At 40.2% G+C, this 23,850-nt stretch overlaps 1 protein-coding gene across 1 annotated transcript in view; it reads left to right on the top strand.

The window, feature by feature from the left end:
- Positions 1-6,937: 6,937 nt before the first annotated feature.
- Positions 6,938-23,850, top strand: part of CPLX1 (complexin 1) — a 210,610-nt gene continuing 193,697 nt past the window's right edge. The window contains exon 1 of the mRNA XM_054003277.1: positions 6,938-7,097. Within this exon, the coding sequence (XP_053859252.1) occupies positions 6,998-7,097 (100 nt within the window). The 5' untranslated portion in view covers positions 6,938-6,997. The remainder of the gene's footprint in view (positions 7,098-23,850) is intronic.

Raw genomic sequence — 23,850 nt, 5'->3', positions numbered from 1 at the left:
TACATTTAAGAGTTAAATTTTGCATGATGTGAAGAGAACATTTCCCCTTAAATTTCATTGTTCTAACAGCAGGACAGTTTTTCTGCTGAGGTCCAATGTCCATGACTCCACAGCCAGCCAGCCAGCTGGCTTTTCTCTTACTGACAGTGTGATTCCCTCTCCCTCCAATGGTGGTTGTGTACATCAGACTCACTGCCAGGAGCTCCAGGCAAGAAGGTGCAGTAGAGCCTTGGGAGATGTGAAAGCTTTCAGTCTCCAGGGGTGTCCACTCATCTCAAGCCACCTCTTGTAACAGAGCATAAATTTGCTGCTAGAAGGAAGGAAGAGACTCAGAGTATAGATTGGATATGTCCTAAGGGAACAAGAAAACAAACCACAAACCCAAACAGCAATTAGAATCTTGTCCGTACAATATTATTTGCATTATGTGTCTGAGAACTGGAAATAACCACCTGTAGATAGAGTGTGATTTGAGGCAGAGGCCTCAAGCTGAGAGAGAACTGACAACTTAGGGAGAAAATTCTTTGTGTTTGATGGTTCTGGTTTTTTTGTTAATAGCTGTAGGAAAAACTATACCTATGATGTCACAGGAGATATTTAAAATATCAATGGGGTTGAATCCATAGTTGGAATGAATGTATAAGATTCCAGAAGAAAACAGGTTTTTCCAAAGAAGTCAGGGCAGTGCTTAGTTCAGCAAGATTTGGTATGCCATTTAATATCCTGGAGGGCTCATGAGATATTCTCCATTGGAAATAAAGTACATGTATTTTTCTATCATGTCACTTTTATTGTAATGATAGCTCGACATCATGAAAAGATTTCAGTCTCTGAATGAAGATGAAGGACTGTCCTCTGCTTTTTGGATGTCAAGACAAAATTGCAGAACTTTCTATAAAAAGAGAAAGAAGTGCTTCTTCTGCATAAGCAGATTCCCTCTATCAGTGGGATTACTTTGCAAGCAACATGTTCAGGATTTAGCCTTGATGCTTTGGCATGTTGGTCATATTCACATTGCTTTTGCCAAAGTCCCTGGCTCAGGCACCTGGCACTCATCCCAGCATTCCAGCAAGGAAGATCAAGGGTATGCTCAGATACTGGTGATGATTTGAGCAGAGATTAAGCAACTACAGATTTTTGCATTGTGGCTGCACTCCTCTATGAAAGAGCTCACCTCTCTAGCCAAGAAACTTGATTTCATATTGTGGTCCCAGCCTATTTCCCATGCTAGGAAACCACGTGAATAAACCACATTAATGTGATTGGTGCCTCTACCACATACAACATACAGAATTACCGTTTAGAGAAGACACATATCTTTTTTGGGAACGTGATCTGAAATACAACAGGTTATATCAGACTTTCACCTGTAATTAATCTCAGCAGGTTTTCCTGAGTAAACAAACTATTTTCCTACTGATAGTAATAACTGTAGTGTTTATGGCTTCTCAGAGCAGGGCTTTCCACTCTTTTTCTGTCTCATTGATTACCTTGTTTTTTATTATCTTTGAGACAATGGTCACCGCAGCTTATTTTTGACTGCTGCAAACTGGCACTATTGTTTTTCCTGGTGTTATAAATGGTAGAGCTTTTAATAAATCTAGTTCTGTAGTACAACCCTTTTTTTGTTCTTATTGCCCTGTGATGGATTGATTGCTGCTGATGGGGTGATGCCTGGTTAAGCCACTGGTCTGAGAATAGACAGCAACAAAAATTGATGTCAACCAAACTCGATATCCAAACTCCCAGAGTAGCAGCCTGACCAGAGGAACACGTCACTTGCATTCAGCTGCTATAACTAGGGACTTATTGAGTCCTACACCTTTAAAAGAAGTGATTCTAGGCTTAGAGATTGGATTGTGTTTTTTTCCCCCTGCTTGCAGATCAAATAAAGCCTGTGAACAGTGCTTTGCTGTCACAGCAAGAAAAACAATGTGCTTTCACGGTCTCTCAAAGTATCTCAGGAAATGCCAGCTCCCAGCTGCCTTGAAGGTATCTGCATGAATAAGAAATCAGAATTGTGTGCCTTATTAATGCTCTAGATCCTGCTAATTCTTATCGCATCCTGAAATAAGTTCCATCTTTTAACTACAGAACTAGAATTTTCAAGTTTCATCCTGCTAGAAAGAAGAAATGGTTTTGTGTCCTTTGTCCAGGTATAATCTAACTTTTCTTGTAATAATTATGATTAAACATAAAAATTAGTACCTTGTAGGCTTATTCCCCAATTTTTACAATTACAAGATAAAATACACCAGAAGGAGAACCAAAATAGAGCAGGAAATATCTTTACCTTGGTTGTGAAACTTGTTTACCACTTCAGAAGCCAAGCCTGTTGTATGAATAAGAATGATCCCTATGGCCTGAATAAAATTCCATGCCTCTAAATCTAAATACAACTTGCAAAAAACGAGACTCTTTTATTGCCGTATTGCTGTAGCAAAATAGCAGCACAAAGTAAGTAACCCCTGTGAGGTCACTAGCAGGACAGAACTGCCCTGCAGCCTCCTGAAGCCCAGGCTAATGCCCTGTACAGTCAGCTGGAAGCACAGGAACAATGCTGGAGTCTTGTGGTAACCAAAGTATCCCATGTACCTGACTCAAGAAGATGCTTCCTCTGATGCAGGAATCTTATCAGCTATTGCCTCCTTCAATGGTAAGAGGATGTGATTAATTCTTAATAAAGCAATAGTAAATCCTCTGATCTCTGTGGCTGCATTTGGAAAAGTCTGGAATAGCAGGGCAGTATTTGCTCTGTACCTGTCTATATTGTTGCACCAAAAGCCAGTCATGGAAAGGATGTGAGCATATTTGGCAAATTTTGACTTCTCTGTTCTGCTGCCTATGACAGAGGTAGAAGGTAAGGATCACCTATTCTAGGGAAAAATCAATGGATTGGCATGAAAAGTTTCATCAATTTATGCTGCCTGGGAACTAAAACTCAGTATTTTTTTTTTAGCGACACAAATTTCACCCTAAATTTCAAGTGTAACAAGCCAGAGAGATGTCTGTGTTACAAGGTAGCTATAAAACATGTAAAGTCTCCTGATCCTGTGATTGTCTAATTGTAGATCAGATGGGGGTGGAAGAATCAGCTCCCTTTTGGAATAGTTTAGGAGGATTCTGAATTTGGATTTGTGCATCAAATGAGGATTTTGTAAGCATTTTAAAAACAAACAAGCTTTTTATTTGTTTTAATGGGTTTTCAGTTACAAGGGGATCTCAGTTTTGGTTTTCCTTCTCTCCCTCTTCTTTTCCACCCCAGAAGTTACCAGGGAGTTGATCGGAGCTTTGTTCCATCAAAAATGAGAATCTCTGTAAATTTTGTAAATGTTTACAAGTATTGTATAAAGCCTACCCAAGCCTCCTCCTATTAATTTGTATTATTTCTCCTCACAATCAGGCTCAGTATCTGGGCTTTGTCAGTTAGATACAATCCAAGGAAAGACAGAGATGTCAGTTTTTTAAATGTACCCCAAAATATCTTTTGCACTGAAAAGTATCAAATTTTTACATCTGTAAAAACCTGCTGTAGGTCAATAACTGGCAATATCTCTTGTGAACTGCTAAAGAAAAAATAATGCTGTTTCATGTTCTATTGCACTCTATTTTGAATAACAAAAGCATTTTACTCTTTGAAGATTCCATAAAGACTGATGGTAGCATGAGTATGGACCTGCAGTTACTCAAAATCAGGGAGCAGTTACTGAAGGACAGACAGCCTCCAGTATCTTTCTAAGCTTGTTTATATGTGTGCATGCTTCTTTATGAGTTCAGAAACAATCTACCACCTCTTGCTTGACTGTTCTTTGAACTTTCCAGGAGCATACTGTTCCTGCATTATCAGTTAAACAAAAATTTCACTCCCTATGCTAATGAACATTTCAGTGAAAATGTTTTCATCCTCTGAGAGCTTATTACCAAGCTGTTATTTATTTTATATTTGAGAGAAAAACAAAGTGACATTTTGTTTCTGGCTTTTAAAAATAAATGTAGTTCTTTTTCTTTTGAAAGACAAAAACACATTGCCTTTTTTTTTCAAACTTTCCAACACAGTGTGCACCTCCTTTTCTCAACAGACTTCTTTCAGAGAAGAATTATTTAGGTAGGCAGTTATTCAGTATATTCAATGGAATTGAAATTCTATTCTCAGTTGGCTGTGTGTTTAGGTGTTGCTTCTCCAAAACAAAAGGAACTTTATGGAAGAAGATGCTTTGGGATCACTTGGGCTGGAATGTAACACATGGTGTCTATATTTGGCACAACAATGCTAGGGAACAGAAGACATTTTTCCAGTCTGCTATCATTACTTCAACCTACTTCTTACATCAGAAACAGGCTGATTAAACCTTTTTTTGTTAAAGCTCCAAACCATGACTTGATATAACAGAGAAAAACAGAAACAAAGGTAGTTAAAGAAAATTTAAATAGCTAATGTTTTCCATTTGGATGACTTGTATTTTCAAACATATAGCTGCCTCAACTATGTTATGCTGTGTTCCTTATATTTGATACTTGATGATCCCTTGGTGGTTTTTGCTGGACTTCTTGTTTATCTCTCCTTTCTTTAGATGAAAAGTGAAACTCTAAATATATGGGAAGCTGACATCACATGTGATTCTTTTTATATCTGTGTCCCTATGTATTAACATAATTGCTGGAAGTAATTAGCAGGAAGAATTGCCTAAATAAGAAGACTTTTTTATGCACAGAACATGTAAATTTTTGTGGCATATTTCATGGGGAGAGTCCTCTATAAAACATCTAGTTAAAGCTCTAAGAAACATTTGGATGGGTGCTGTTCAGCACCCAGATGTTTGTCCTGTTTTTTCTATTGATGGCTTAGATCTTGGATTACTTCTTACCAGGGAGAGGTCCTGATGATGCCTCAATCAGGAGAGCAGATGATAAGGTACTTACGCTTTTTACATGGACAATTTAGTATACTCCTGCAGCTGTTATCTGCTGTGAAGTTATTGCACTATTTTCAATGAGTTGACAAATGCCACCTGGCTGAGAATAGGGTCTCATGCTTATAGATGTTCTTTGATATTTATAAGCAAAAAACACTGCAAAAGAATTAGCTATTTATAGAAGATGAGAACAGTTTAGAATAATTGACTTTCTGGTGGGAGGGGTTTTTGAATCTCTGCATTTCATACAGGTTTATATAATGCCATGTTTCTATTTATAACCACTTGGAAAAAAAATGTCATTTCAGGAAATTAAAGCAGCATTCCAAGAGGGTTTTATTTTGCATAGACCCAACTCAATACAAGTAATATGTTACAAGAAATGCCCTTTTACCCTGCTTTCCATTGACACAAGAACAAATTCTTACTCTTTTTAATGCTATGTGTTCTGAAAGCCCCTCTTAATGAATCTCATTATTGGTTCCATAATAGTAAAAGCTTTGAGAATAAAGAAAATCAGTCATGAAAAGATTAATGGTATTTCATGCTCCTGTAGCTTCACCGAAGGTAGTCAATCATCCTTTTTAAAGATAGGTAAGGTAAGGAAGTTTACCACAGAAGGAAGCCTATCTTACCAGGTATTTCTTCTGCTTCACACCTTATTGGTCATTTACTAGGTATGCCTTTATGTCAAACTCCTCCAGTGAAGCACAGACTAGGGATGGGAAAATGGAGACAATCCAGCCTGTTCAAATCCTGCTTTGATTCTCTGATGCCATATGCCATTCTGAGGTGACCTGGTGAAGAGGAGCAATTTTCATATGTAGATGCTGGTCATGCTGCACATCATCAGGAGAAGAGGCCTGCACCTGTGATGCTGGCTGGCATGAAGACTGATGCTGGCATTTCTATCTCCCATATCTCTACACAGTTGTTGTTTATAAACATTATTCACAAAGTATTTTTTGTACATAGTGCTCATTTATGTAAGATAAAAATCTAGACAGAGGAAGAGAGGTACAAAAAGACAAATATTTACCCCTTCAGGTACTTCTTTCCTCAAGACAAACATGTGACTTTGTTTTTACAGCTAATCTTCCATGAAATCCCCTTACTGTACATTTAACTCATTTATTGCACCCACTACCCAATGCTTGGAGGCAGATCATTCTCCTTTACTAACTCCAAAAAGCCATTATCCCTTGAGGTTTTAAAAAGCATCAGGACTGCCTCTCAAAATTAAAGCCTTGTGGTTTGAGGCTTGAGCTGGGGTTTGCTCCAAAACTGCACTGAGCTCTACCAATGAGCCTACTTTTCTTGCTAGAAATGATAGAGGGACTATCCCCTTCTTGCTGAATTATTCCTGCAAGACTAATGCAGAGGATGTGGTTCTTATCTTACAGCTTTCTGTTATTTATGCAATTGTTAGAAACAATTTATTTCTGGAAGTAAACGGAGCTAAGCCTTGTGGGGTTAGATTGATGAGGAGGAACCTATTTTCCTGACTGCCATTCTTTTTTTCTGCCTGCTAGCAAACAAGAGTCAATACAGGTAGCTGCAGGAAGCCAGGTATCTTTTATCTCTACAGAAGAAAATTGAAAGCACCAGCTGCGTAAAATTATGGGGAAATGTGCTGCGGTGTGGTTTTTGCTCTGTGTTTGCCCACTATTCTCCTCCCTAATCTCCTCCCCTTCTGAATTGCCAATCTCCCCAAGACCTTCCCTAATTTCCTCCCTCCTTCCCAAATTGTCAATCCTCCCTATCCCTACCCGTTTTTCCAGAGTGTTCCTTGTCTATCTTGTAGTATTCGATACCCCATTTGTTACTTTGTATTATCCCCCTCCCCTGCTCTCTCTGATAGGTTTATAGAATGTTAGTCCTGCCCTAGATTCCTCCCCTGCCATGCCCTCATTGGTTGGTTGCCCTATACCACTCCCCCTATAAAAACCTCTGCAGCCCCCTAAGTTTTGTCTTGGTGTACCAAGTCGTGGACCTGGTGAGTGTGTCTGGTTTTACCTCAAGTCCTATGTCGTTGTTTTCTGTTCCTGCGCCGGACCAAGCGATAACTGGGAATAACAGAGCTCATGGGGGGAAGGTCGTGCCCCTGCCGTTGCTACCCAGCATGCCACAACAGCTCACTGCTGCAGATATGGAAACAAAATTGTTGGGATGTGACAAATCCAGGTAAGTGTTTCACATTTCCAAAGCATTTTATTTTTTGATACATAAAATGGGAGTTTAAAATTCAGATTTAATTGCCCATGACATATATTTAAAAGAACTTTTTTTTTCAGTAATAAAGAGGTACCTTTCAAGATTAAATACAAACTATAATTTAAGAAAATGCTTTGTAAAAGACGATTTTAAAATACAAAGAAGAGTGTGAGTCCAGCTCAAATTTGTAAAAGGGTTTTGTGTTGCAGGAGATTTGTTCATAAATTCCCCATAGATTTGTACTAAACTTCATACTTGTATGATATACTTGTAAGATACGAACATCTTCTTATATTTGTTCCTTGGTCTTGGCGGCTGAATTCACAACCTGCTCATGTTAGCAGTCTTCTACACTTTGCAAATAAGAATTAATGCAATTTTCTTAACCCAGAAAATGATGTGGTGTGTTTAGGAAAAGCCCATGGTTCCATTTTTTTTAGCCCAAAATGTCATTGCTTACATCTGAATTCAACTTAAGTTAAGCTCTAGGAATTGATGGTTTAACGTCTGTTTGCCTCTTTTGCTTTGACTCCGTGGGAACATGCTAACATGCAGGTGTGAAGGTTGACAGGTCTAAAGCTAGGGGAGAGAACTAAAGTAAGTCGGCAGAATCCTTTTAGAAATGGCTGTAATTATAGCTTTGGCTGGGGTTGTGCATAAAGGTAGTGCTCTGGTGACAGCTAATAAATATTAGGAACACTGAAAGCATCTCTGTGTAATGGAGAGAACATTATAACAGGACTGGGGTAGTCTTAGTGCCTGTTTTTTGATTTAGGCTTAGGCCTGATAAGTAAATGAGAAGCATTTGGGAAAAGCCCAAGGATTTATGCCTAAAGTCTGTGCATTTAGTCTGTAATTTTCTGTGTGGTGGCTGTTGAGTGACTTGGGGCACACAGGTTATGACTGCAGTTGGGCAGATACTAGTCTAAACAGGCTCAGACTGAGCAGAAGAGAACCTGGCTACATGTTTGACAGTGGACACTGGCCTGCTTGTGTCCAAGCTTGTGGATGGCAGCGAGCATCAGTGTTAATGGAAACTGCCTGGCTGGAAATGGGCAGTAAAGTAGAGCAAAATGCTGGGCCATGATCTTTGTTGCATGTTGTGTTCATGTTTTATATTTATTTTATTAAGCTGGTTGTTAAATGGTCCATTCTGTTATCCCCCATGTTCCCCTAAGTTGGTTTCTTCCTAAGTTGTGCCCTCCCTTCCAGCTGTCCCTTAATGTATCCCCTCCCCTTGTTTCAGACCTTTCTCTGTCTATCAAGGCAACCCTGCCCATTGTTCAGAACATTGTCTGCCATTCATTACCTGGACCAATCCTCAACCAAGGTTTCTCTTCTTCCTCTATCCTGGTTGGTCGCTACCCCAAAACTCTACCTCTTAGTGTTGCCCTATTGGTTATCCATTTCTGTCCACCTCGTTTTGGTAAGTCCTAAAACCTCTGTGCAGAGAGGTGTTTGGGGCTCTCCTTGTCCTGACCCTTCTGACTCCATTAAAGTTTGTTGGAACTTCACGACTGGAGAGTCTCCTTTTCCCAGTCCCTGCCTTGCTGCATAGGAGCACTGCCTTTCTGAATAGAGCTTTGATGGCTCTAAGGTTCTGCCTTTGGCCTCACCCCAGCCAAGGCAGTTCCCCGTGCTCGCCGCTCCACCGGAGCAACAGAGAGCTAGCGCAGGTTCTGGTGCACCATGGCAACTGCAGTTTAATTTCTGTGGCCTAGAATTTAGCTAAGGCTCTGGAAGAGTGGGATAAAATACCTGATACTTGTTATTGGGGATGTTTTCTCCTTTGTCTGGAGTCTGGCTGAGAGGCTGGATGCTGTGCAATTTAAGGGCAGTGACCTTACGGAAGCACAAGAAGTAGTTGACTTTAAAATCTAGGTCTGAATTACCACCTTTCTTAAGGAATTCATATTCCCACATCCGAGCCCCACTTCCAGAGTGGGAAAAATTAAGTAATTTGTCTGATGAAACGATAGAAACAAAGTCAAAGTCACAGGTCACAGCAAATCAAGGATGTAAGGGTAGTTAGAATCAGGTGACATGTACTGTTCCTAGCTGTCATCTTACTAATTAGACAGTAAGAGACACATGGTAATCCTTTCATCTCTTGTCTGTCTTGGCTCTTCCAGCAGCACTGAAAACAACTGTATATTACTAGTGATAGAGACAGGGCAATATAAGGGAGAAACAACTCACTGGATTCATAAGGTAGACTTTTCCCTACCAGGTTGCGATGAACAAGCCAGTGATGATGTTTGTCTCCATGCTTTTACTCCTTTTTAAGCCTTTGGTATTCAGCACTTGAGTTGTGTGGCAGCAGACACTACTGGGCTTGAAAGCATCAAGTATTACCAGAGGTGGTGCTCATATAAAATGTCTTCTCATTTGAGAATGAGAGCTCTCTCATTCTGAGGGAGCTCTCTGCCCAAGATCTGCTTGGTGGTGAGCTGGAAATAGCACAAGACTTCATGAATCTGCTGTTGCTGATTACAGAGCTGGCCTTACTCAAAGCTTTTGCTGGATTTGTAAATCTTTCTAAGGTGTGGCATTCCATTGAAGGTGACAAGGCTGCTGTTTTCTGGCTCCTCATGTTGCTGAAAGCCTGGGCTGTTTTTATGTTTTCAGGCTTTGAGCTGTTGGAAAGATTAGCTAAGCTCTCAAGAGACCTGAAAAAAGGCCTTTTTTCTAGCGCCAAACAGTGGTACTCTCACAGGAAACCAAGAAGACTCTAAATGCTTTACAAACTCTCTTATTTTCTTCTGTTTTGTGACTGGATGTTACTGCCCACATCCTTAGCTCTCACTTGATGCAGAAACTTGGAATGCAGGTGAGACTCCACAGTGCCACTTTGTGTGTCGGGTCTGGCTGTGTGAAGCACAGGGATCATACGATTTTAAGGGGCTAAGTGCCTTAGACATGACAAAAGATGTACGTCTTTAGATGTATCAAAGAGATTCACTTAGATGTATTCTTTATGCCAGGGAGGAATGGGATCTATTGAGGGAGAAGGAAGGATGACAGGTGTGGCTGAATTAAAGGAAAATCATGTCTATGGCTAACAGAATCACCAAAATGTTATCCTTGCTCTTTTTTCCTGGATGTGAAAATGTATTCAGTGTGACTACTAAACATGTGATTTATGTAATATAAAGATTCATTCAGGCCTGATGACTCATTTAATGACCTGCTAGGGAAAATTTCAGTCTTCCCAAATCTCACAGCAACTCCAGTTTGGTGCATAGGGGGAAAAAAAATTCTCATTGAGAGCTGAGTAGCATGGATAGCACTGCCAGCATGTTACAGCCATACCAGATGTTTCATAGCTTTGCAAAATTGACTAGCATTGCTTACAGTGTACTCTGGAAAACTGCTTGCTAGGTCAGGAAAGCATGAAACATTTATTGGACAGCAATGAAATCAAATACACAGTGCTCGTGTGATGAGCAGCCAAATCTATAAGGAAGCTTAAACTTATGTATTTTTTACTTCTCTCCAAGAGAGAAAATGTAAATACAGCATGCTGCTAGTAATTGCTGATGAGTTAAAGGAGTAGATGAAATGGAGAGCAGGGAATGAAAGAAAAAAATTTTGCTTTCTTGCTAATGTCTTATTCACAATGTCAGTCTTGACTTCTGCTGAAGTTTAGCTCCTGTTTTCCATCTCAGCCCAAGAGAAGATCAAAACTAGAGAATACACCTGAGGCATATTCACCACCAAATAAAACCATAAGTGTTTAGAATCCTGATTAAATATTGAGAAATGCCTCTATATGTCTGAAATTGAGGTCCATGGCATTTTTTCCCTTCTAGAACTCTGGCTAGTACTCTATTTAGATTACAGCTGGTCTCCAGCCCAGTTGAAGCAGCAATTAAAAAGGTAACCCTCAAACTGTTGGTGAACAAGAACCTGAAGTTTCCTTAAGATATATTTTGTTTACTGCTGACTAGTGTGCTCGTGTAAATGTACCAGTTCAAAGAAGACATTTCAGAGGTAATGTATATGTGAAAATGCCAATTTTTTTTCCAAGAAATGTACTAGAGTTCAAGAAAGAATTTTTGAAGGGGCACCTGCAAATCCTGATTGGAATTTTCCATCAAAGCAAGAATTGAGTAACCTCTAAGAAACCTTACTGTTGGGGAAGATGAAATAGAAAAGCCCTGTAAATATGGCAAAAGAGTCAGAAAATACAGATACTGAGATGAGAACAAGATTGGAAATACCAAACCTTAATTACTGAGCAACTTGAAAACAATAATACAGCCAAGTTGAAAGCAATCCCCCCTTCTGATTAAACAATGGCCTTTACCTACAGATAGATCCAAAGGTCAAATGGAATGTTCTCTCTCACCCCCCAATGTATGGTTCATCCCACACTTGTAACCCTCTCCTGAAGTATCAGGTATCTGTGACCCCATTGGCCCAAGTCCTGTTCCAGTCCACCTTGAAGCCCCCTGATAAGGTGTGGCTGAGGGACCAGACGCTCTCTTGGACCTTCCTCTTGGGACGCTCACCTGGAACCCTCTCTCTCTCTCTCCCCCCGCTCTCCCTGGGCCTGCCATGGGTTTCGGCTAGCAACTCCAAGCAGGGCCCTTCACCCTTTATAATAAACCACATGTTCTAGAGACCTGACTTCGGAGATCCTTCATCACCACCCATCCAAACTGTCCTGGAGCCCAGCAGTCTGTGCACCTTACTATCTGTAATTACATGGTACAAAATCTGTCTGCCTTGTCTGGTCTTTTGAAGGACATTGAAGTCACATCCTCTGTTTGGTTGATACACATGTGCAAGCAGGTAACTGTAGCAGAAAGATCAATAAAACAGACTCAGGTTTCCAATTCAGTTGCTCCAAGAATGTCCAGTACCGCGTTTCCAAAATTTGGTCAATAGGCATCTGGAGATGAATGAAGCAGTAAGTTTGAAAGTGTTGATTCCTGGGTCAGCAACTACAGCTTCTTCTGAGACCTTGATGTCAGTAGACAGCTTTGGAGCTTATTGCTGTGTCACTGCAATGAGAAGAGAGAGGCAGGGTGAAGATCCACCTGTTCTTTAGTTTCCCCATAGGCTAGACAGCCTGCTTTGCAAGGGCTAACTTCGAATGTATCAAAAAATGAATAGAGTCTACAACTCCAGACTCACTATAGATTGTGTCTTTGAAATTCTCCTCCTGACTAGTCTCCTATTTTTGTTTGTAGTTGAGGTTGAAGTCACTCTCTTTGGTACCTGTGGAGTCTCATCAGTTCATTCCCAGGTCCTCCCAAACTCTTTACTTCTGCTCTCTTTGCAATTACTTTTAAAAGGAGTTCTCTAACATTTTGGTGGAAGTAACAGGAGTCCTTTCTCTGCCCTATACCTGCGAGGAGTAAACAGTGCAGTCCTACAGTGATTATCTCAATTACAGAATTTAGTTTTGTTAAGATACCGGAACATACAGTTATGAATTCTTACAAGTAACATATACCTTTTAGAAGGAGAACCTCAGTCATATAAACACTATAATACACCTGCCTGCATTTTCACCTTGTGAGATTTAAAACTTTTTTTCAATTTAAAACTTTTTAATATTAACAACTTGCTTTTTGTAGGACTGTGGTAAAAGAGTTGAAAACTTCTACTGTAGATAGGTTCTGCAATTCTCCTGCTATTTGTATTATGAATGGAAGAAAACAAGTGTTAATTGACAATTAATTTAAGCTGAATAATAACTGAGTAACTAATATCTCAGAAGACTTTTTTTTTGCCTTGGGTAGTATGTGTAAGATTTAAAGCAATATAAAATTTAGATGACCAGCTTGAACTTTCTGTCCATCACAGTATCTGTTAAAGAAACTCTGACTTGGCAAGTAAAGCCTGATTTTCATGGTGTTTATAGTGTTATCTGCATTTAAAGCATGCAACAAGTTAAAGTGGATATGTTGTTCAAATCTGTAGAACAGTTTTCTTTTGTGAAACTGTACCTGGTCTACAACAGACTGCAGTGGGGGACAGTTTGTGCTTCTCTAATGCAGAGACATTCAACAGTTTATGGAAAAACGTATTTTAAAGATCAGCTTCTGCCTTTAAAAAAATTCTTCTGATATATCTTTGGGTTCAGCAAGTCAATGAGAATAGGAGCTAAAGCACTATGACTCACCTTTCGGAAAAGACCTCCTGATTTTATACTGGAGATTTACCCTTTGGTATGTTGCACGGATATTACTCACAGATAAAGTGAGAATTTCTCTTGTCACAAAAGATAGAGAAATGAAAAATATGAAGTGCAAGAGTGAGAACTCCTGTTTTGTGTCTTTGGATCTGGTTGTATTGGGTGCATATATGAGTCTGTCTCCTTGGTCTCAAAGACTCCAGGATCACCAACAGTTGTTTACAAGTTGTTCACAAAGGCTTTTATATTTAAGAACTAGAGTGCTGACCTCTGTAGCAGTCAACTGTAGTCTTCACATCTGTGAATTAGTCTAGAACTCTAACCATTGCTCTTTGTAATATACATCTGAAGTCCTCCATTAGTAGAATAAATTTTATCTCCTTAGCATTTCTTCATGTTTTAACACTAGTACTGCAAGAATTATTTATAGACCCTCAGAGATGGCCTTACTTCACTAAGGTCAGTGCAAAATTATTTATTCTCACTGCTCCTTAGGGATATTTGCAAGTGGTCTGGAGTGTCAGACATTCAGCGTACAATGCTCAAGGTTCCCAGCTTCTTTTTCATCTCTGTGTCTTCCAGTGGCTCATGCAATATAAACTGTCTGGTTTCTTAGAAGAGTCGTGTCTGTTTGGTAAGGAACAGTTCCCAGCAGCTATCAGCCTTAACTATAAAGAGATTTGCATGCTAATCTCCGTGATCATATATCCAGAAGAACACAGCGCTTTGTCAGGCTTCGTCCCAGCTCTCTTTTTCAGTCCTGCTACCACTGCTGCTGATTATTATGCCTGTCTGCTTTGGTGTGTCTGACGTCAATGGAGTAGAACTGTTCATACTTACTATGTTACCCCTTCCCAGAGCAAAATGTAATCAGTTTTGTACTCCTTTCTCAGCCCCAGAAAAGAAACCTTTGTGCACGCTCTATTACTGGAGATTTGACTCGGAAATCTCAGTGGGATATCCACTTCTGTTTTGTTGCCCTGAAGGTAAAATAGAAGCACATGCAGATCAGCATCCTTGATCCTTTCCTCATCTGTGGCCACTGTGATGTGCCAGATATGATTTTCTTACTTGCCCTGTTTGCTGTGAGGAAGTAAGACAGAGGCCGTGTTGTGGCTGGTCCTAGCAATGCTTCACTCAGTAGGGAAGGGAATTCAGGGGTACTTCTGGCTGAAGTTTTGTTCTTGGCTGCAGCAGGCTTGTGTCACATGCCTCCTGCACAGGCATTTACCTGACTTGTGATCTCACGGTCAATAGAGTCCTATTTGGGCAGCAGGATAAAGCTGAGGGTCATGTAGCAGCTGAAGCCTGCACCCAGTTGGATACTGACAGACAGCTGACCAGAGATTTGTCCTCTCTGCACTGCAGATCCTTCCAGGAAAGTGTGAGACTGTTGCGAAGTCACATTACCAGGACTTGTAATGTAGGACTTCTAGAGGCACATGCTTTCAGCATGTGCCTCTGAATGCCAGCTGTTATTCCTGGTGAGATCTGATCCTTGCCTTATAAGAAAAGAGAAGTTAATGAACCAAACCTTTGGGCTAGTGGCCTGGTCAGAGGCATAGATCTGGTTTGATAAACTCATTTGTAGGCAAGCTGTTCCTTTTAACACTTCTTTGCTATCCTCGCACAATGTACAAACCAGCTTCCTTCTGAACATCTCAGGTCAAGCCCACAAACCACTCAACGAGGTGCAACTCTCCACAAATACCATTTAGACATAAACCATTATTGACAGTAGCAAGAGCCATTTCTGTGTGTTAAAACTGGTGTTTGTTGAAATATTTTCATGAAGTGAACTGTTTTTCTGGGAACTGATTAACCAAGATTTCTGCAATGACATTGTTGTGTCCATAAAGTTGTACTGATAATAGCAGTTGAGAGCCCTTTTCAATATCCTGCTAAAAGTTCTCAGGTCCCCCCATGAAGCAGGTTTAAATGTGTATCACTTCAAGTGGCACTGCTGAGCTATTTAATGCAATTCATATTAGCCAGGTCTTTGGGTTTAAGAGTAAAATGGTTTTATTCATAGCATTTTGTATGCAGCCACATACTGGAACATCCTCAGGGTCCTACTAGGTCTCAAGCAGGAAAATGGCTACATCAGAAAAACTGCATCTCTGACACCATACGTTTTGATCAAAAGAGAATTAGAGAATATGCTGTGTAGGAAGGGGCCCACAAGGATCATTGAGTTCAGCTCCTGGCCCTTCACAACATCCTCCCAGGAGTCACACCATGTGCCTGAGAATGTTGTTCAAGTGCTTCCTGAGCTCTTGTCAGGCTTCGTGCTGTGACAGCTTCCCTGGGGAGCCTGTTCCAGTGCCCAGCTACCAATTGGGGCAAGAATCTTTTCCTAATACCCAACCTAAACCTCCTCTGACACAACTTCAGGCCATTCCCTTGGGTCCTGTCACTGGTCACCACAGAGAAGAGATCCGTCTTTGCCCTTCCTCTTTGCCTCATAAGGAAGTTGTAGACTGCAGTGAGGTCTCCCCTCAGTCTCCTCTTCTCCAGGCTGAACAGACCAAGTCACCGCAGCTGCTCCTCATACGTCTTCCCCCCCTTACCCTCCTTGTCACCCTCCTTTGGATGCTCAGTAATGGCTTAACATCTTTCTTTTACAGTGGCACCCAAAACTGTGGCACACAAACATGACTGTTCTTCATGTGGAGAACACCTAGACACTGCTTGTCTCCAGGATTCCACTCTCAGCAAGACAAGGTGAGCAGCTGGCTGTTCGTTGAATGTGTTGAACTTTGTCCAAGCAAGTGCTGCTCTCTGCTTTCCTGCAGCTGAATGGTGCAGACCAGCTGTCTTCTAGTGAGGCTGAGAGGAAGATGTTCATGGGAAAAGCTTTCAAGTAGAGATCTGTCACATAAGAGAGTCAGACTATTGAATAACAAGAAAAGTTATTCACATAATTATCAGTCCTGGAGAAATCTTAATAAGGAGTCTCTACCTTCTTGTTTCTACCTATTGCTTCTTATAAAAACATGAGAGAGAATAGTAGTAAAATAGAAGTTCTTAGGGGATGATTCCACCTGATTCCAGGGGATCCCAGCAGTTTCCCTAAGCTGTGAGTGTTGAGGGAAGTGAAAGAGCCCTTACAGCATGGAAGACAAAAATCAGGGTAATGATGGATGCTGAGTCAGTATCTTTTATAACTGCAGGTGTTCAGGTGCACTCTGCACTATAGAGCTGTGTAGCAGGGCCACAGGAAATTCATACTTTTAGTGTTGGTGTTAAGGGACAAATTCCAATGAGCATACTTAGGAATGTGGAGGAAGATTGACCTTGAACTGTCTTGATATTCAGAGTAATTAAGACACTGCTTAATCAAAGGTTTTTGAGTTAAAAATGAAGCTAGCATAATTTAAAGAACATGCAGGATGGTTGGATCTGGACAGTAGTATTCAGGCTGGCTACAGGGCAATTATCTCCAGATTGCAGGATTAAGAAATCCATAGAGAGTAAGATAAATCATAGAATCCTAGAATCATAGTACAGTTAGAGTTGTAAGAGACATTAAAGATCATCTAGTTCCAATCCCCTCACCATGGGCAGAGACGCCTTCCACTAATCCAGATTACTCAGAGCCCCCATCCAACTGAGCCTTGAACTCCTGCAAGAATAGAGAGTTCCCAGCCTCTCTGCGCAATATGTTCAATGTCTCACCACTCTTAAAGAATTTGTTCCTAACCTCTAATCTAAACCTACTATCTTTTAGTTTAAAGCCCTTCCACCATGTCCTGTCACTATGTGTCCTCTCAAGCCCCTGTAAAAGCCCCTCTCGAGCCTTCCTGTAAAGCCTCTTCAGGTACTCTATGGGTCAGAAAGATTTTCATGACTTCTCTTAAATCTAGATATGTCTGTTGCTGCAAGGCTTCAATGGAGGAGGCGGCATTTTGATTTCTCCCTTTCTTAGAAGTGATGCTGAAACCTAGCTGGAAGGCTTCCTGTATCTTACCTGCAGCTTCCCCAAGTTACTTCCCCCACTGCACTGCCCTGCAGGAGCAAGTGACATTGGAAACAGTTATTTGTGCCTCATCCAGCCTTCTGGACTTTCCATCTTAGCCCCTTAGTCTACAAGAGAGGAAGGCTGGTCTGAGAGCTGCCAAAGACAGTGGTATGCACCAGGTAATTTGTGTGGCAGAGAAATTGTGATGGAAGGTGCAGTGTACAAACGGATCTGGTTGTTTTATGCTGTTTTGTGGCTGTTAGGGAGTGAACTTAGAGAAGAAAGTTGGGACCCCCTCCTCTTCATTTGAGCATCCCAGATTAAGATCTCTCCAAAACTTCTGTAAATACAGGTATGTACCTGTACACTTTTAAATCCCAATTGCAAGCATTGTTGAGTGTGCAGGATTTTCTCAAATCTAGCATTGGTTCCAGATTATCCTTGGATTTGGCAGCAGGCCAGGTAGATGAGTTTAGTGGATGTAGATGCCTGCAAGGCTGTTACATAAAACCAGCAGAATTCCTGTGCAAGGAAGCTGAGTGTGCCAGCCCAAGTTAAACTGCTGCATTTAACATGTAGTCTGCACTGCCTTGTGTACATGGGATCCTCCTAGCAGTGTTCCCACTAAGGAACATGGATCTTTGCTGCTGTCAAAAGAAATAAGAACGTGGCTGAACTGTTTGTAGTTCTTTCTCCAGGAACTCATCTGTGCTTAAATTATGGGGAAGAAGTCAGCTGAGAAGCTTAATTTGTAGCTCAGGTATTGGGTGATATACATCACAGAGCATAGGTCAAGATTGCTGCTTTATCTGGTGTCTCAGCTCTGTATTGAGATGAACTGTACTGAATTTGGAACAAAGGTGTCATTTCTGCTCTTGTGCAAAACCTATGCCTTCCCTTTGGGCTCAAATGGCTGGAAGTGTATGGGGAAGGATGTGCCTTAGCACACCTTACTTCTCACTCTTTTCTCCCACTGCACAGTGGACATTACACAGACTGCTTTCATCATCCCTTTAATCCTCTTTTTACTGTACCATCTGTTTCTGAGATGTAAAATTTCATGGATCTCTTAGAAGACTCTTCCATATTCCAGGAGATACATGCTGTAAATTTAATTAGCATATGACATAGCTTTTTCTTAACCATCCAGAATAAAATAAGATCTTGCTCCTGAAAAACTGTTGCCACCTCCATAATACAGTTTTAAATCTATTTTTAAAAATGGCTAGAAAACAGATTTTTTTCTTAAAGTCTGTTGTAATTTTATAATGTTGCATACTTGGCAAGTGTGATTCTGTTGCTATAGTGATCTTAAATTATGACCAGAATGAATTTTTACTCAAGGCTTATTTAGAACTCATCTGGCTCAAAGCCATCTTAGCTGGTTCTCTGAGCCCTGGAAGAAACATTTGAATCTCCACAAACATTTTCTCTGAGCCTTCAGTTTTACAGTAATCTCATTGGTATAATTTTGAAATAATGCTCTTTAAATGGGTTCCTGAAATGCATTTGAATTAATCAAAACTAAAACTTCTGAGAGGTAGAGTACCAACTTCCTAAGTATAGCAATCACTGAGTTTTTCTCCTCTTGTTTACAGAGAGGAGGAGATGTTAGTCACATCTTCAGATAGTTCTGAAGTCAGAGCAGCCAAACCTTCAGTTGGACAATGGGAAGTGGAAATAAGAAGAGTCCTGTTTTTTTAAAGAACCTGGGTTATTTACTGTATAATGTATGGGGACTATCTGTATTCATGTGTAAGGATCCTCTGTCTCATGGGACAAGGGAGTGAAAATATGTCAGACCTGCTTTTACAAACTCCAGGCAACTGTGTCCTTGGCTTATCATCCAGCACTGAGATCCCCGTCTCCCTTCATGACAGTGATAACTGGATTGTACCAGGAATATTGGATTCTCAACTTTCACTGTCAGAAAATCCTTATATGAAATCTCAAGTGCAGAGGCTGGTAGCTGTTGTGGTGTTGCCCAGCATTGTATATATCAATAATCTTGCCAGAGAATGCTATGGGCCTTTGGAAAATAGGGAGTGCTAAGGAGGGTTGTACCTGTCCATGTCTTGGCATGGTCCTGGATGGTTCTCTAAGTCTTGCTGTTCAAGAACTGCCTTTTTACATGGGATACACACCATCAGAAAGAAATTTTAGATGACAGGGCTGTTCCTCAGATGGACGTCTCACTTATATTTTTACTGCTGTGCTTTATGATGCTGTACAATGAAATAATCTTTTCTGTTCAATAGAAAAGTATTTTCAGTTTGAAAATATGGGATTTATGAGGGATAAAATGCAGAAACTATTGACTCCCACCACCTCTATATAAATGTATTTAGTCAAGCAAAACTTGTAAGGAATACCAAGTACATTGGCTTACTTACAGAAGCTGCATACCTGATAATGCAATTGATTGCAATTTGGTTTTGATCTTTATTTGTGTGTTCTGTTGCATATCTGTAGGACATGCAGTAGGAATGGCTTATGTCCAGACACAGGACCACTTACAGCACACAGCAAGTTTAAATGTGCATTTAACAGACTGTATATTCCTGAAGTCACTGGGGTAGAAGGGAATTAGTTAAATATTGTATAATATATGGGAATACTGTTAGCTTTCTTAGGTGAACTTAGGTACATTCCCCTTTTCATCAGTTAATATTCATGTCATAGACTTTATGATCATTTAAATGAATAAGTTCAGCAGAAACATTATTTTGTACTAATGCTGTCTCTTTAGTTAAATTCTAACACTGAAACTGAGTGATTGTGAATGAACTTGGTAATTTATGGCTAGGTTGAAAAATCAATCTAACAATCATTAATGTTTTTTTTAACAAATAAAATTGGAGATGTGGAGAGTTAGACTTGGCTGGTGGCCAGATGCCCACAAAGACACTCACTCACTCTGCCATATTAAGAGGACAGAAGGAGAAAATAAAAAATCTTGTGTGTCAAGACAAAGATAAGGAGGGATCCCTTATCAATTGTCCCTAAACCCACCACACAAGGAAAGGAAATACTTTAAACTAGATGTATAGAGCTCTCCTTATTTTGCTGTTTTTTTAACTGGCACCTTCAATAATTTTAAGTTGTAGTGTTCGAATTGATATTGCCTTACATGCTTATGCTTAAGTAAATGGTGAAATACAATTTTGTTGAAAATAGGAGCTGGATTTTCCTGTTTTAAATGCAGCAAATTTAGCTTTTGGTGGATCTTTGAAGCTTTACCAGTTACCCCCAAAAAAGTAGCTTTATGTAATTTATTACTTTATGTAATGTTTAAACTGGGGACCCAGACAGTCCAAAGAGATGTGTGCCATGGAGAGAAGCAACAATGCTCATGCTTTGGACAATGAGGAACTCTGGGCTCTCAGACATGCTGCAAAGTGCGTGCAGATTAGACATACCCTACAACCAGCAGACAAAAAGGTTCAAGCTTACAGGTCTTGTCCAGGCTGAAATATGAATTGTATTATTATTGTCCCAGCATAGACTGCTTCAGGCCTAAAAATGGCATAGCAAATACTTCACAATTCAAGCTCAAGCAAGCAATATGTGAACCACAAGGCATGCAGAAATCAAGTGGCTTATCCAAGGTCATCTTGGAACCTGGTTTTAGAGCCAGGGATTGTAGCCAATTCAACAGACTGAATTGCAGTGCCCCTGGCAAAATTCTTGAGCAGTTTGTTGGCTGAAGTCAAGGCAAGGACTTTAGCAGCTCCCATGCATCCTCCTTCATCAATATCACGTATAAAGTGTTGGCTTTATAGGTATATAAGCTGAGATGTCAAATGGTGGAAGTCTACCAGCTCTTGCCTGCAACCTGCTGGTTCAAGATGTGTCACCTGAAGTGTTGTTTACCCTGAACAGCAAAGCTACTGTTTTTGTTACTTGTTCTTGCTAGTTGCTGTTAGCCAGCAGGCATACCTGCCAGCTCAGCCTTGCACTTGCTTAACTTCTTGGTGAAGGAAGGGTCTGTGGGTAGCAATAGCTCAATAATGATTGTTGTTTGTGCCTTTCAGGCAAAGATTCTCATCAGTAGCTCATTCAGGCCGTTCCAGACTGGAAGCCTATAGTTGTGTAACACCCATTTTACTAGTCAGGGAACAAGTGTGGGTGTTGAATAGGGAAAACAATGCCTTGACAAGAAAGTATTTTCTTCCCAAGGCACTTTATTCCCCAGGTGACTTCCATTTGAGTCTGTGCTTGGTAGAAGAAGCTGCCTTGTGCCAGACATTGTGCCTTTTTTGAGAACACTGAGCAGCTGTGCTGGTCCTACTCACCATTTCAGAGAGTTTGACCACTACTTATTCTCATGTCAGTCTGAGGTGAAAGGGGGAGACAGAGGAGAAGTAGAAATGTCCCTATCAACAGAGAAACAGTTCCCATCTGAAACCCTAAGGTGGAGAAGTACTCAAAGGTTTTGGTATTTCACTTTAAAACCCTGCCATCACTTCCACAATTTGCTGAAAATGTGAAGGAAGACAGTTAAGCAATGGACAAGACACAACAAATGATGAAATATTAATTGAGCAGCTTGGCAGATCCTATTGAAGTTGGAGCACTTTTTTCCTAAGGATATGTTCATATTACGACTCTTTGTAGTATCTTCGTTCTATTATGAAATGCTTTAGTTTTGCCTCGTAATTACCATTGTAAATTGTTCTTGTGTACTTACAATGTTTATTTAACTATCAGATAGAAAAGGTATATAAGGTCTGTAATGCTTGGGTACTTGAAGGTTATTCTTCTCTAAGAGTATTCCACTTAATTATATACTGTTAAAAAACTTACCAATAAAAAAGCTAATTGCTAAATGAGGACAGAAAATGAGGGTTTTTTTTACTGAAGGAAATGCAAACAGTCCTTATGTGCAGGCCTCATGTAGGTGCAAGTTGTTTGCTTTCGAAGTGTCTGCCTTCCATCAGAGATGGGCCAGTGAATAACAGTATTATGTGCCTGTCCATCCCTCAGTCTAGAAGGCAATGGATTGTTTCTCTGGACATTTAAGTGTGAGGTAACCATAAGAACAAAACCATACTATCAGTGACACATACTTAGATTTTCAAATGGGATGCAAAAAGCAAGTTGTTAGCAGTTTTTCTTCTTGGGACTGCTATTCTGTCATAGACACACAAACTGTGTAGATGCTGTTCCCTCCAGCCCAGGCTAGGCTGACACCACAGGGGGAGCCTGATGCTTGTGATGACATTCCACGTGCTTGGACACTGCTGGGCAGCACTACAGGAACAGCACTGTGTGTGATGCTAAAGGTCTCTGGGCCTGTTTCCCACTGTCCTTGTTTTCATTTGGTCTTGCTTTCTAATGTAGCAGGCCTTGATCTCTAGAAGCTTCTTCAGTGAAATCTTTTACTCAAAAGTGGATTAAAAGTAAATGTCTGTCTCTCTCCTTGAAACCTCTAAATTCTGATGAGCAGGTATCCTTACCTCTATTGTCTTGAGACATATTTCCAATTTTGTCCAACAGTGCAAAAAAAAATTTATCTTTTTAAACATGGCAAGGTTAGAATCTCACATAATCCCATTAACAGATCAGCTGGGACTTTAAAGAAAAGCAGCCAAAAAAAAAAAATGAGATGCATAATGAAGAGCTGAGAAATTAAAGCCCATCTACCATTCACAGAAAACATGGGGATGTTTTCCAGATAACTGGTCCACAGAAAAATCTACTGTCTAGATCAATTTTATTAGGGCTAGATTCTCATTTAAAAGCATGCATTCTCTTTAAAATTAATTAGATTTATTTTTTTTTCTCAGATAATAATCTTTTATTGTGATATCCAACATTTAACTTCTCTAAATTGATGAGTTTTACACCTCTGAGACTAATGGATTATTTTGTTCTGGTGGCAAACATAGAAGTATTGAAAAATAATTATTTCTGGGTGCTGTATACATTTTCTTCATCACAAACTCTACGATTCTATGCTCTTTTTCAGAGTATTCTACAGTATTTTCCTGCATCTTTTTCTCCATTCAGATTTGTTTTAAAAGCAAAATTGTTTGCTCAAAATCAATATCTGGAATATTTCATTTATAAAAAGGGTATGTTAATACAATTACAATTGCAACCAGAATTGTGATGTAATTTCAAAATTTACTTTAAAAATACTTAGAAAAGCTCTAAGAGCTTTATTTTTAAGAGTGTACTTTGCAGTAAATTCTCTCTTTACAAATTCTTGCCCAGCTGTACGCAGTGCTCTTTGACCTTAGAGAGGACAGTGGAATCATCAGCATTGCTGTAAAGTGTGATTGCACTGTGGTTTATAGTGCAAGAAGAGGGCCTCAGCATATTGTTGAAGGGACACAAGGGCATCCAGCTGGTGAGGTAGGGAGCAGGGTTGTAACCCCGTGAGTCATCTATAAATCTGCAGCACCAAGTTATTGTTGCTTGATAACGTAAAAATGCTGTCGTGGAAAATCCATCACCTCAGCGAGAAAAATAAAACTATTCCCTCTATGTCCTTAAGGGAGAATCTTTTGCTCTGTGATGCCTTGGTATGTAAACATGGCTTTGGGATGAGGCATGTCTCTGGCCTCCAAAGTGTTGGGAAGGGTGTTTCCTTGTAGGGAGTTTTGGAT

Source organism: Vidua macroura, chromosome Z (assembly GCF_024509145.1).
Source record: "Vidua macroura isolate BioBank_ID:100142 chromosome Z, ASM2450914v1, whole genome shotgun sequence".
Lineage (NCBI taxonomy): Eukaryota > Metazoa > Chordata > Aves > Passeriformes > Viduidae > Vidua > Vidua macroura.
The sequence above is the reverse complement of the archived record's forward strand: the minus strand, read 5'-3'. Positions and strand labels throughout refer to the sequence as shown.